Here is a 12,181-nt window from a genome sequence, read left to right on the forward strand (position 1 = left end):
ACATACATGAGTCTGAGGGTCATGTTAGGAATCATCCACAATCTTCTACTTCATTGAATCAGGATCCTTCAATCAAACACAGAACACACCAAACTGCCTCATTCTATTTCCCAGTTCCTCTAGGGGGAGTGTGTTTGTGGTCTCTGAGGCTGGAATTACAGGCAAACAGCCACTCCACCAGATTTTTAAGTAAGGCATCACTTACAATTGGAAGCAAAGCACTTTAACCACTGTGCCATATCTCCAGCCAAGTTCTAGTCATCTTAAGTGACACAACGTTACAAGGGAATATCCTTTATAAGAGGTCAGCTTTTGGGCCAAAATGGAGATTCCCAGTAAGCCCCAGTTTGTTTTCTGAGGGTGGCCAATTTTCTCTATAGAACTCTTCACGGACGTTACATGAAGGGCTTTCTTTCTGATTTATGTTTGTCCTTTATTGAGTATCCAAGTCAGATAAGTACAAGCTTTAAACTGTTTTGTTCTTTATATTTCAAAGACAAAAAAGATATTCCCTAAACCAAATAACAAAGACAACAGAAGGAAGTACTCCTTTTTGAATCAGAGATAATTATTTTATTTTTAAATTTACTTTATATATTATGTCTATTTTTAAAACAATCTTTAAATTTAAATATATTTTGCTCTTATTCTTCCCCTCACCAAAGTCCTTCAATATCATTTCCTCTTCTCTGACTAGCCCAACTGCCAGTTCTTTCTTAAAAAAGCAAACAAAAACCCAATACAACAGAAAACCCCCGAAGAAAACAAAGTAAAAAATTCACAAATGAATGACTAAATTATGAGTAAACATGCACACATACACACACACACATACAAACACACAACTATGGAGTACAGTTATGTGTTGGTCAACACTATTTTTGAAAACAAGGCCTACCCTGGTGTGGTTAATATACCAAGTGTCACTCTTAAAGAAAACTGATTTTTGCATTGTCAGAAGACTTGAGAGCTCTACTGTTAATCTTTACCCCAGCGACTAGTTTTTCATTCATTCATTCCTTCATTGATGCATTCATTTATTTTAAAATATAACAAAATAAAATAATAGATTAAAAACTATCACATTCTTGGACAAGACAATCCAAAAGGAGGACAAGAGCAGAAGTAAAGGCATGAGAATCAGAGACCTATTCATTTTATACTTAGAAGTTCCAAACCATCAGTGTGGAATTCATAATATATACACAGAGGATCTGGTGCAGTCCCATGCAGTCCATATGCATGCTTCTTCAGTCATTGTGAGTTCATGTGAGCTTTGCTCACATTGATTTTGAGTGCCTCATTTTCTTGGTGTCCTCCACTCCCTCTGGCTCTAATTCTATTTCAACATCTTCTGTTTTGGGGTTCCCTGAGCTCTAGAGGAAGTTGCTTGATGGGGACATCCAATTTTGGGCCGAGTACTTGAGCTTCTCACTCTCTGCTTAATGTCTGGCCATGGGACTTTATATGAAAGCTTCTGTGCTAAAAGCTAAGCAAAGCAATGATCTGTGACTACAGTACAATATCATTAGGAGTCATTTTATCATGTCCTTTGTATTCCATTTTTAGAGCAGAGTTATTCAGCTCTACCTTGGGTCCCTGGGCTATCTAGTCTCAGGTTCTTGGTTACTTAAGCAGGGTTGAGTATGGGTTTCATTTTGTGGAATGGGCCATAGATCAAGCAGTTATTTGTTGGTTATTACCAAAGCTTTGTGCCATTATTGCCCTAGCATATCTTACAGACAGCACCATTTTATAAAGAATTTGTAGCTGGCTTAGTGTTTCTGTTTTTCCCCTGAGCATGCAGAATACATTCCTGTATCGAAGACACAAAAAAGAGGGAGGAGTAAAGGCTCTTTAAAGGTATCAGCTCAAGATTCCAAGTTCAGTGGGTTGTGTAGGGATTGTCTTCTGCAAGGGGGTCTTGCTGTCAGTTTCTAGAGAAACCTATAGTCTTGGCAACATCATGAGATGTTTGGTGATTTCCATAGCGCCCTTTGGGCCAGTCTTATTTCAAAATTTCTATCTATCCTGCCATATATAAGTCACAATTTAGTTTCCCTGTAACTGGATATCCTCATTCAACACAGGTATGGAAATCCTAGCTTCCTCAGAAACTTTTCATTTCATTTACAACAAAACATTTTTAACTTTTATTATGGTCAGCAGTGATGTGTCCATATGTGTGGAGACACTAGGACAAACAGCACAAAGAGAAACCAGAGACCTCAATCTCATCTCCCAAGAAAATACAGTGGTGCCTCCTTCTCAAAAACAAAATGGTGATGTCATCACCTCTAACCTCAGCCGTGCATACACAGTTATTCATACATTTACATCATTTTGCATCTGTGTTAGGAAGGGCCTCCTAGGAACTAGAATGAAAAGTATCTGGAAGGACCAGTTTTGGGCAAGCATAAGTTTTACAAGTGTTTTTGGAAGTTTTATAATAAGGATAGATTTTAGAATAAGGCCAAATGTTGGGGAGACATTCCTATTTCAACTCTCATAAGAAACTTAACCTGCAGGTTTGAGACAGTCAATTACAGAAAAACCCTTCATTACTAAAGGATACAAGTAGAATAAGGAACTCTAAACTTGTTCTGGTCTTGTTTGGAACTTGTACAAGAAGCAGAATCCCAGGGTTCTGAGAACTATTTATGTTAATTCTGTCTCACAAAGTGTTTCACAAAGAGAGGAAAGAGACATGGTCTGTGGGGTAGAATGTAATTTTATGCCAGGCTTTGGCTTGGAACTCTGAGAAGGTGAAAAACAGTCTGGACATGCAGGAAGCTCAGAATACAGACACTTGGTTAATTGTTCATTTTCTCACCTCACATCCTTCTCCTCAAAATAATTTAACCCTAATTAAGCTGGAAATAAATTCTAAGCAAACAGATACCATAACTGGGGGAGAGAAGGAAGCTGTACTTCAGGGACTGAGGCCCTGAAGTGACCTTCCTTCCCCCTGACACTTTGACAACATAAACCTGAAGTCTGTAGTACCTGATAGCAGCCAAATTCCCCACAGATCCAAACAGTACAAATATGACCTGGCAAGTGTCACCTTCCCAGAGATGCTTCAGAGCTTGACTGCACCACAGAACCACAGAGGTTTAGGTGAGTACATGGAGATAAAATCTTAGATGTCCTCAGCTGTGTCATGGAGATCAAAGATGAGTTCCTGGAGATTCAGAAGTGGGACAGAAATGCTGAGGCATCACTGTCCATCCTCAGGCTGGAGTCAGAATAGAGCTCTGGGTAGGGCATTGCCAAAAGTTAACTCCTAAAATTTTTAAAGGGATCAAAAAATTAGAGAAGATTTTCAGATATCTTTTTTTAAAAAATGAGACAATAAGGAAACACTCAGGTAATATCAGCACTAGAGAGATTGAGGCAAGATAATTATGTTCAAAGCTACTTTACATAAGGAAACTTTTTCAAAACTAAGAAAACATTCTTTTTTTCATTTTCCTCCATGTTTGTCAGTATTGTGCCTTAACCGTGTGACTAGTGTTTATAAAGTTTGTACTTTTCCATTCTCATGCATTTCCACTTTTGAAGTATTGGCACACGTTTTCCTTCATAATAACTTTATAACTCCTAATGGAAGGTTTTCTTTCTGTATCTATCCTTAAAATCTTTCAGTCCTATAACATGATATAATACATACTTATATCAACTTCAGTCATTCTATGCCTGGTGGCTGTGTAAAAGGAAGAACCACTAAGTGTAACAGTCATTGTTACTATGTTGAGAATTCTTGCTATAAGGATCTGGGCTGTGAACTAGTACAACCTGAAAGAGCTCATCTTACCTTTAACCTACTACTAAGAAGCAAAGATCAATAATCTGTTTTGCTTTAGTTCACATATTTTTTTAAAAACAGGATGGATGGATATAGCCTCCCTAAGGCTCTTGGATGTTAGCCCCATCATGGGATCATCTATCTATCTTTACAAGTCCAGCCTGTCTTTTAAATTAATTGCCTATAGCATTTCCCAGATAATGAAGAATAAAAGTCACCTCTACCTCCTCCTATAGTCCATTTCAGTGAGACAGAAATCAATAAACAAAAGATCAGAATCTGATGTCAAAAATAATTTAAAGTTTCAAAAGAAGAATAGAGAAATAGAAAGCAATCATTAAACAAATGTCTATATTTTCCATCAGAATTTAGGGAGAATTGATATTGGGGATTTTGAAAGATTTTAATCTCTTATTAAAAGCTTAACATTTATTCTAAATATGTTAATGAAGGATGATGACTTGCTATTAATTTCTGAAGCATATTTCATTACCTACAAATGTATAGGATGATACTGTGATTACTAGGATACACTGATACACTTTTTTGTCAGAGCAGTCGAAAAGCAGTAATTGACATTTCTGAAGTCAGGAAGCCACCTGGACCCAAACCTGGCACAAAGCTGGGTTCATGTAGGTCACAGATAAGATCATCAGGACATAGACATTTAAAGCAATCTTGTGAGTTTAATAAGAAGAACAGTGAACAGAGGCACTCCAAGTTCTCAGAAGATGCACAAACCCGTGAAAACACTAAAATATCCAGATTCCTCTTATTCTAAAAAACATGCCCACACTTTTGATTTCTGATAATAAATCCCTGAGTAATAAAAAATGAAACTCCCACAAATGAATATCATCCTGCTGAGGTCTAAGTTCTGGAATTAGCTTTGCCTGATGTAGATCAAACCAGCCTGCCTGACAAACAGGTTGGAAAAGAAACAGGAGAAGCAGCCTATAAAGCAAACTGATATACTATTGCTCCCAAAACCCCACAGAAGCAAATGCCACCATACCTCTTAGATGGAAGAGTTCCTGCTCACAATCATATGCCCCAACCTGCTGTGCAGCATGCAGCCATATTGAGAACTTATAACTCATAAATTTGTTCACTTATCTCATGGCAGAAGCTAATACCTCGTCAATCCCCTTCTTCCATCTCTATCATTATCCCCTGGTCCAGAGCTGCTTCATGCTCCCTTAGATACCCTGAGGTCACTCATTTGGGTCACAGATCCTTGGAAGTCATCCCCTGGGATCACAGCTCTCTGCTACCCTCTCTTAGGAAACACCCCAGGGCTCCATCAGACACTCCCACTGGTTGGATTCTAGCAGTTACATTAATTTTTCACACGAGTATTTTTCAGTGTATCTTTTGATGATTCAGCTTTAACTGCTGAGCTATATTTGGAAGGATTATTCAGTTTGAATTGACATTGAAGACTACCATAAAGAATACCTAGCAAACACTTATGTGGAATGAAATCACAGAATGGTCAACAAAAAACCTTTTAAAAATATAAACATGTAGAAATTAAGTTACAAAGTGTTGAAGCCAAAGGCAAATCTAGACATTGTTATGCTAATCAAGATGCAAATAAGAAAGGAATATCAACTAAAAAAAATCTCCATTAATAGTTCAAAGTTTGATATTCATTACCAAATACACCATAGTACAGACAATATTCCAGAGTTCACAGGATAAAAAGTGGGGAAGAAAGCACCAAGTCTGCAATATTACATATGTTCATCACTGCCTCTTTCACAGGAGAAAATACTACTATGCAAAAAGTATACTGTTCAGACTCATGCCAGACATTACTAATGCTTTCTTGAAAAGTTATTTGCATCTTGGATACAAAGAAAGAAGAAACGGTTTTGCAATTTATTAAGGCAATAGTTTTTCTCTTCATAATAATGCTTGGCATTCTGGGGAACATGTCTGTTTCTGTGAATTATATGTTCAGTTGGTGGAGAAGTACCGAAAAGAAACCCATACACCTCATTCTCACCCATTTGGCTTTCACAAACATCATATTCCTTCTTGCAAAAGGATTGCCAAAGACAATAGCAGCTTTTGGTTTGAGGAACTTCCTGGATGACATAGGCTGTAAGATCATTATTTACCTGACAAGGGTGGCCCGGGGCCTCTCCATCTGCACCAGCAGTCTCCTCACTGTGGTCCAGGCCATCATCATCAGTCCCAGAGCATCTGGGTGGAGCAGACTCGGGCCAAAGTCTGCATGGCACATCTTTCCATTCTTCCTATTCTTTTGGATACTCAATGCTTTGATAAGTATGAACCTAATCAATTCTATTACAAGTACAGGTTTGAATATGTCACAGCTTAAGAATGGTTACAACTATTGTTACTTTATGCTAGAAAGTCAGAAAATAAAATTGATTGTTCTCCCTCTCATGGTTCTGAGAGATGCAGTGTTCCAGGGTGCCATGGGAGGGGCCAGTGGTTACATGGTATTTTTTCTCCACAAGCACCACAAGTATGTTCTCTACCTTCAGAACTCCAAGCTTCTCTACAGAACTCCCCCAGGGTTGAGAGCTGCCCAGAGCATCCTTCTCCAGCTCCTTATCTTTCTGCTCTCAATGTGACTTGTTTATAGGCAACATCCATTGCTTCTTTTAGTCTTACAGCTCTTTTGTTAAAGCCTTTTCAGTAACTGACACAAAAGACCAAGAGTATCAACATGTTCTAAACCAGTTTGTGTAAAGCAGATCCAAAATGACAAATATTGAATGTGTTCTCTTATATGAGATGTTAGCTTTTAAGCTTTCGCTATATGTGCTATAATCTATATAACTACCTAGGTAGTGTACCTAGGGAGGGATCAGGGTAGAAGATGGGTTTTCCCAAAGAAAGGGAATTAGAATATAGTGTTATAAGGAGAATAAAAGGATGAAGTTATATGGAGGAAATACAGAGAGGTATGACTAACACAAAAAGTCTTTTGAAAAGCCATACATAAACCTACTACTATAGAAGCTTCCTAAAATATATACATATATAAAAGAAATTGAAGTGGAGGCAATTTATAATAGGGAAAACAATGTTCCAACTAGACATCTTATGACACCAAGTAAAATCTCCTGTGCCAGGAATGACTTACATCTTAAGTCATTGATCTAGAGTGTTTCATGGTCCCTCTCAAAACAACACTGGATATTACCATGGCTATTGCTTGCTCTCTACAAGTTGTTAGTAAGAACGCTCCAGCCACTACTTTCTACAAGAGAGTCAGAAGCTGAAATGTGCTTAGTTCAGTCTCAGGATCGTACTTGTTACTGTTATAGACTGCCATGGGTGGGAGCAGTGGCTACACAATATTTCTTCTCTACAAACACCACCAGCATGTCCTCTACCTTCAGAACTCCAAGCTTCTCTACAGAACTCTCCCCCCCCCCCCCCGATCTGAGAGCTGCTCAGTGTCCTCCTTCTGATGATCAGTTTTTGTTTTCTTCTATTGGGCAGATTGTGCCTTTTCCCTATTTTTAAGTCTCACGTTAGTGGATAATCTTGATGGTAAATATATGAGAATTTCTGACAGCAGGACTTCTCAGTATCTACGTGTGATGTGACAAAGAATTTGGGAATTGGATGGGTAAATAGGAAGAAGTAGGATGAGAAACAGAGGAAGAATTTTTTTGTAATGGGTACTTGGAATTCAATTCAACTATGGTGAGAAATAACAAGGACAATGTGTGCATGCACACAGACAGACACACACACACACAAACTTGAATAAGACAATTTGCTAGTGTAAAGCTCAAAAATATTTCTTTTAAATTTTAGATTAAACACCGGCTACCAAACTCCCCTGTTCACACACTCAAAATATCTCTGAGGCCACAGGAAGAAGGAGAAGCTTCAGAGACTTACTCTGCAACATTACACGTCTCTGTCACTGCTTTGTCAACTCCAGAAAATTCTTTTGTGCAAAATGTACTATCCAAAGCCATGTCTAGAACTGCAGAGGCTTCCTTCAAAAAGTGTTTGCATCCTGGATACAAGTTTTTTATCTAGGAAGGAAGAAATGGTTTTGAAATATATTAAGGACATAATTTTCCTCTTTATGACTGTGGTTGGTACTATGGGGAACTGTGAATTATATGTTCAGTTGGTGAGAAAATCCTGAGAAAAAACCCATATACCTTATTCTGATCCACTTGGCTTTTACAAACATCCTAATCCTTCTTGTAAAAGGATTGCCAAAGACAATAGCAGCTTTTGGTTTGAGGAACTTCCTAGGTGACATAGGCTGCAAGATCATTGTTTACTGGAGAGGGTGGCTCGTGGCCTCTCCATCTGCACCAGCAGTCTCCTCACTGTGGTCCAGGCCATCATCATCAGTCCCAGAGAATCTGGGTGGAGGAGACTCAGGCCAAGGTCTGCATGGCACATCCTTTTATTCTTCTCATTCTTTGGGATTCTTAATGCTTTAATAAGTATGAACTTAATCTATTCCATCACAAGTACAGGTTTGAATATATCACAACATATAAATGAAGATAATTATTGCTATTTCACACTGGAAATTCAGAAAATAAAATGGATTGTTCTCCCTCTCATGGTCCTGAGAGATGCAGTGTTTCAGGGTGCCATAAGAGGGGCCAGTGGCTACATGGTGTTTCTTCTCCAAAAATATCACCAGCAATTCCTCCACCTTCTCAACTTCAAGCTTCTCTAAAGAACTCCCCCAGAGCTGAGAGCTTCCCAGAGTGTACTCCTTCTGATGCTCTGTTGTGTTTTCTTCTACTGGATAGATTGTGCCTTTTCTCTAATCATAAGCGTCTCTTCAAAAGAAAATACCTTGATGGTAAATACCCGAGATTTTCTGACATTTGGTTATGCAACTTTTAGCCCCTTTGTGCTGATTCACAGGGATGGGCTTCTGGTTAAATTTTGGTATACTCAGATGGAGAAATTGAGAAAATGTCTCTGATTTATATGTCCAAAAGTGTCAAAGCAATCTCAGTTCTGCAATATTGTGGGTAAGACAAACCCCACACAGCAGTATAAGCATGTGTTTATTCTCAGTCACTCTCCCTACTGTTTCACAGCCTTGATCTGAGACAAAAATCTTAGCAAATTACAGTGATATAGAAATCTCATTCTCCATTTGCCACTCTCTTGAATGGATTTCTTAAACCTTTCTATATTTGTATTAATTTATTGTATATGGATAGTTTGTCTTAACTTATAACTGTGTAGCACATGGATGCCCTGTGTCTGTAGAGATTCAAAGAGATCATCAAACATCCATTGACTGACTGAAGTTACAGGGATTGTTCTGGATCAATGTCTGGTTGCTAGAAATGAACCTCGCTTCTCTGGAAGACCAGACAATGCTCCAGCACAGAGAAAATGGGTCTAACAAGGATTTGTAAAACTGATTTTACTACTACCAAGATTGGAAGCATGCAGATGAATTTTGTAAATTTTATCAAAATTCATAGTGATCTGATCATGTTAGTTCAATAAATTCCATAGCTTGTACTAGACAATGTGCTTTCTAAATATTTATGTCACAAGGGTATTTTGGACTTCAAAGTGTTTGTTAAGTATCCATCCATAAAAATATTTTATAGACTTATGAAAGAATGATATGTACTCGGAATTCAGTCAATAGAAGCCAAATGTACCAGTCACAGAACGTAAATGCCCTGGATCGCTAGTATTATATTTGTGAAAGTTCATTGCAGGTATAAACACTAGATATGTAGAATAAATTAGATAACAAATACAAGTACAGTTTTATTTTATACTCAACTATAGTTACTATGTTGATTTTAAAATGTGCATTTGTCTTTTTCAAAATGAATCTGTAATTGTGACTGAAGCCAAGCAAGCCTGCAACAGCTGCCCTTTGTTACTGCCTATGTGTTCTCCACAGCACTGTGCAGCTCTGTATCACCAAGGAGCTCTGGAAAGATCTGACTCTACATATATTTAAATGAAAATTCAGTGCATATGCACTTAACTTGGATCCATACAGTAATATAGTAACATATTTTTAGGAATCTGATGGACACATTCTGAAAAAACTTACTGATATGATTATTGAACATGAAATTGTTGAATCATTAGAGATAAATTTTTATCTTATTTTTAAAAAAAAATAATCTGTCATATTTGACTGTAAATACTGGGAGCTGCATTGCTCTACATTACAATGAAGAATATTATTTATATTTTTCTTGGTTTCACTATATACATGAAACACTTTAAGTAACTGGTGTGTACTGTACAGTGCTACAGATTGTTTAATAGCATATATATATATATATATATATATATATATATATATATATTCCATACTGGCCTGAGAAGAGCATTGGGTCACTAGAAACTAGAGCTACAGGCTGTCATGTATCCTATGATGTGGGTGTAGGGTAAAGAACCAGAGTCTTCTGCAAGACAAGCAGGTCTCTTCACCATCCCTCCTGCTCCATGTCTGATGTAAATGTGACTTGTCTGTAGGTAACATTCACTGCTTCTCTTGGTCTTACAGCTCTTCTGTTAGAGCTTTTTTTTCTAGCATTTGTCACAAAGGACTACACACAGACAAATCAATCAACTTCTAAGTCAGTCTGTATAATTTGACTCAAAAAAAGTAATGTAAGAACATTGAGGAGTGAAGAAAGATGTGTTTAATCTGGGTGATGAAGAGGTTATTCAACATTAAGAATAGACAGGGGGCCTTTTGGCTGGAGTAGATACCTAGCTGGTCTGCTCCCATGAAGACACCATATCCTGAGACATCCTAGAGGAACCACTGCACTCAGAGCAACAGGTAAGAACCCTCTCCCACTACCCTACACCCCAGAGATATAACTGGGAGCCAGGGGAGCTCAGGACCCATTAGCCACCCAAACCCTGCCTCTCCAGAATACCACTTCCCTTCTGCCCTTCGATTGGTCCTTTTGGCTGGGACAGACACCTAGCTGGTCTGCTCCCTGGAAGACACCATATCCTGAGACATCCTAGAGGAGCCACTGGACTCAGAGCAGCAGAATTTCAGGATCACAGAGGCGGCCTGAGTCCCAGGAGTTCTTCCACCCAGGAGCTCAGGGTCACAGAGACATCTGAACTCTGAGGAGTTCTGACACAAGCAAAATAAATGGAAAGGCAGGCTCCAGTCAGAAACAGTGAGTGCAGGTACCACTAGAGTAAACCAGATGGCAAAAGGCAAGCACAAGAACATAGGCAACAGAAACCAAAGTTACTTGGCATCATCAGAATCAGGTTCTCCCACCATAACAAGCCCTGGACACCCCATCACACCAGAAAAGCAGGATTTAGAATTAAAATTATTTCTCATAATGATGATAGAGGACTTTAAGAAGGACATAAATAATTCTCTTAAAGAAGTACAGGAGAACATACGTAAACAGGTAGAAGCCCTTAAAGAGAAAACACAAAAATCCCTTAAAGTAATGCAAGAAAACACAACCAAACAGGTGAAGGAATTAAACAAAACCATTCAGGACATAAAAATGGAAGTAAAAACAATAAAGAAATGTCAAAAGGAGACAACCCTGGGGATAGAAAACCTAAGAAAAAGGTCAGGAGTCAGAGATGCAAGCATCACCGTTAGAATACAAGAAATAGCAGAGAAAATTTCATGTGTAGACAATACCATGGAAAACATTAACACAACTGTCAAAGAAAATGCAAAATGCAAAAAGCTCCTAACACAAAACATCCAGGAAATCCAGGACACAATGAGAAGACCAAACAATGAGAAGAAGATAATAGGTATATATGAGAGTAAAGATTCCCAAATTAATGGGCCAATAAATATCTTCAACAAAATTATAGAGAAAAACTTCCCTAATCTAAAGAAAGAGATGTCCATGAACATACAAGAAGCCTACAGAACTCCAAATAGACTAGACCAGAAAAGAAATACCTCCCATCACATAATAATCAAAACATCAAATGCACAAAACAAAGAAAAATACTAAAAGCAGTAAGGGAAAAGGGTAAAGTAACATATAAAGGCATACCTATAAGAATTACATGAGACTTCTCACCAGAGACTATAAAAGCCAGAAGATCCTGTACTGATATCATACAGACCCTAAGAGAACACAAATGTCAGCCCAGACTACTATACCCAGCAAAATTCTCAATCAATATTGATGGAGAAACTAAGATATTCCATGACAAAAGCAAATTTACACAATATCTTTCCACAAACCCAGCACTTCAAATGATAATTGATGGAAAACTCAACCACAAGGAGGGAAGTACAACCTAGAAAAAGCAAGGAAGTAATCTTCCAACAACCCCAAAAGAAGATAGCTACGCAAACATAATTTCACCTCTAATAACAAAAATAACAGGAAGCAACAA

At 38.0% G+C, this 12,181-nt stretch overlaps 1 protein-coding gene and 1 pseudogene across 1 annotated transcript; both read left to right on the forward strand.

Annotated features, from left to right (window-relative positions):
* Nucleotides 1-322: 322 nt before the first annotated feature.
* Nucleotides 323-7,401, forward strand: LOC117713380 (putative vomeronasal receptor-like protein 4). The gene is made up of 3 exons (XM_076938798.1): nucleotides 323-335; nucleotides 5,648-6,403; nucleotides 7,277-7,401. The coding sequence occupies exons 1-3, from the start codon at nucleotides 323-325 to the stop codon at nucleotides 7,399-7,401; spliced, it is 894 nt and encodes a 297-aa protein (XP_076794913.1).
* Nucleotides 7,402-7,796: 395 nt separating this feature from the next.
* Nucleotides 7,797-8,765, forward strand: LOC117714074 (vomeronasal type-1 receptor 4-like; annotated as a pseudogene).
* The last annotated feature ends 3,416 nt before the right edge of the window (nucleotides 8,766-12,181 follow it).

This window comes from Arvicanthis niloticus, chromosome 8, assembly GCF_011762505.2.
Source record: "Arvicanthis niloticus isolate mArvNil1 chromosome 8, mArvNil1.pat.X, whole genome shotgun sequence".
Lineage (NCBI taxonomy): Eukaryota > Metazoa > Chordata > Mammalia > Rodentia > Muridae > Arvicanthis > Arvicanthis niloticus.